The 1523-nt window shown below is 46.6% G+C and overlaps 1 protein-coding gene across 1 annotated transcript in view; it reads left to right on the plus strand.

Annotated features, from left to right (window-relative positions):
* The first annotated feature begins 6 nt into the window (after positions 1-6).
* CCDC64 (coiled-coil domain containing 64) overlaps positions 7-1523 on the plus strand; it is a 135353-nt gene continuing 133836 nt past the window's right edge. Inside the window, exon 1 of the mRNA XM_011964415.1 lies at positions 7-203. Within this exon, the coding sequence (XP_011819805.1) occupies positions 153-203 (51 nt within the window). The 5' untranslated portion in view covers positions 7-152. The remainder of the gene's footprint in view (positions 204-1523) is intronic.

Here is a 1523-nt window from a genome sequence, read left to right on the forward strand (position 1 = left end):
CTCAGGCCGAGCCTGGGTCTCTGGCCGAAGGGGCCGGACCGCAGCCGCCGCCCTCCCAGGACCCGGAGCTGCTGTCGGTGATCCGGCAGAAGGAGAAGGATCTGGTGTTGGCGGCCCGGCTGGGCAAGGCGCTGCTTGAGAGGAACCAGGACATGAGCCGGCAGTACGAGCAGATGCATAAGGAGCTGACAGACAAGCTTGAGGTGAGGACCTCCCGCCCGGGATGGGTGGGGAGCAGGGGCCGCCCAGGCACGCGCCCGGCCCTGGGCAGTTTTGGGAGCCACTCACCCCCACTTCGTTGCTCATCCTACCTCGCAGAAAATCTGGAATGAATGGGGGAGGGAGGATGGAGGATTATCAGATTTCATTGAACCCACTTGACTTCCCCACCCTGCTCACAGCAAATGGGTCCATGCATGGCTCCAGCCGCTGTGGGCCGTTCTATATACGTACTGTATCCAGCATCTAAAATAGAGCTTACAGTATGACTAATTTATACAGCACTGAGGTGATGTCTGCATACAGAGAAATGAGAAAGTCGGGAAGCATTTAAAATATGCTCCAGGTTTTCAGAGTAGTTAATCTCTAATCAGGGTGTTAGCCTAAAGCTTTCCAGTTTGGGCGTTAAGGCCTCTAGATGCCCTTGTCTTAACTTCCTGGCAGCTCAGAGTTGTGGGAAACAAGTGCCTCTAAAGGAGCTTTATATAGCCTTCAGATGCTCAGGGATTAGGAATTGTGGTTCCATTGCAGAAATCAGGCGAGCCAGGGCTCAACATGTGACCGCTGGTAGTGGATTTAATTTGAGCCTCAGTATTTATATGTATTTGAACAGTACTTTTCTGTGTTCTGGGTCTCAGGCTTGCAGTTGAATGACCAAATGCAACCTATGAGAACCATATTACTTTAACTTCTGTTATAAAATACGTCTTAAGGTATCTGTAATATTTCTGCCAATTCCCTGGGCCAGTCTTTAAGAGTTGTTTGTTTTCTTGCCCTTAACTAGAAAAGGGCCTTGAATGCAGTACAGAATGCCAGCATTTCTAAAAATTAGATTGCCAAAAAAAGGGCAGGGGGTGGGGAAAGGGAGTCACCTGTGACTTACCTTTTCTGCCTGTGCATTTACTATTATTGTTACCTAGTTTAGTTGCAACCAGCTCTTTTCATTCTTATTACAGCAAGAGAATACTACAGACCTGAATGAGGTTTGAAATTGACCCTAATCAGTTTCCATATCACTGCTACTGGTTGAACAGTCAGAATGTAAATTCAGAAATATTCTATAGTAAGATTTAAGTATGCCTGTAGTCCAGCGACATAAAAGTAAATCCAGGATATAAAAAGGAAACCTGTGAGTGCCCTGTAGTTTGGTTGGCCTGTTAACTAGGTCTGCCAGTCGATGAACTCCTGAGATACCTCTCTGAAAAGTCGTTTGTGAAACCTATATTTAGACTGCCAAAAAGCAGCCTAATGAATTGAATTGTTTAATTTTCACTTGAAGTAGAGGTCTAGAAATAAAAAGCCGC

This window comes from Mandrillus leucophaeus, unplaced genomic scaffold (assembly GCF_000951045.1).
Source record: "Mandrillus leucophaeus isolate KB7577 unplaced genomic scaffold, Mleu.le_1.0 Scaffold7, whole genome shotgun sequence".
Lineage (NCBI taxonomy): Eukaryota > Metazoa > Chordata > Mammalia > Primates > Cercopithecidae > Mandrillus > Mandrillus leucophaeus.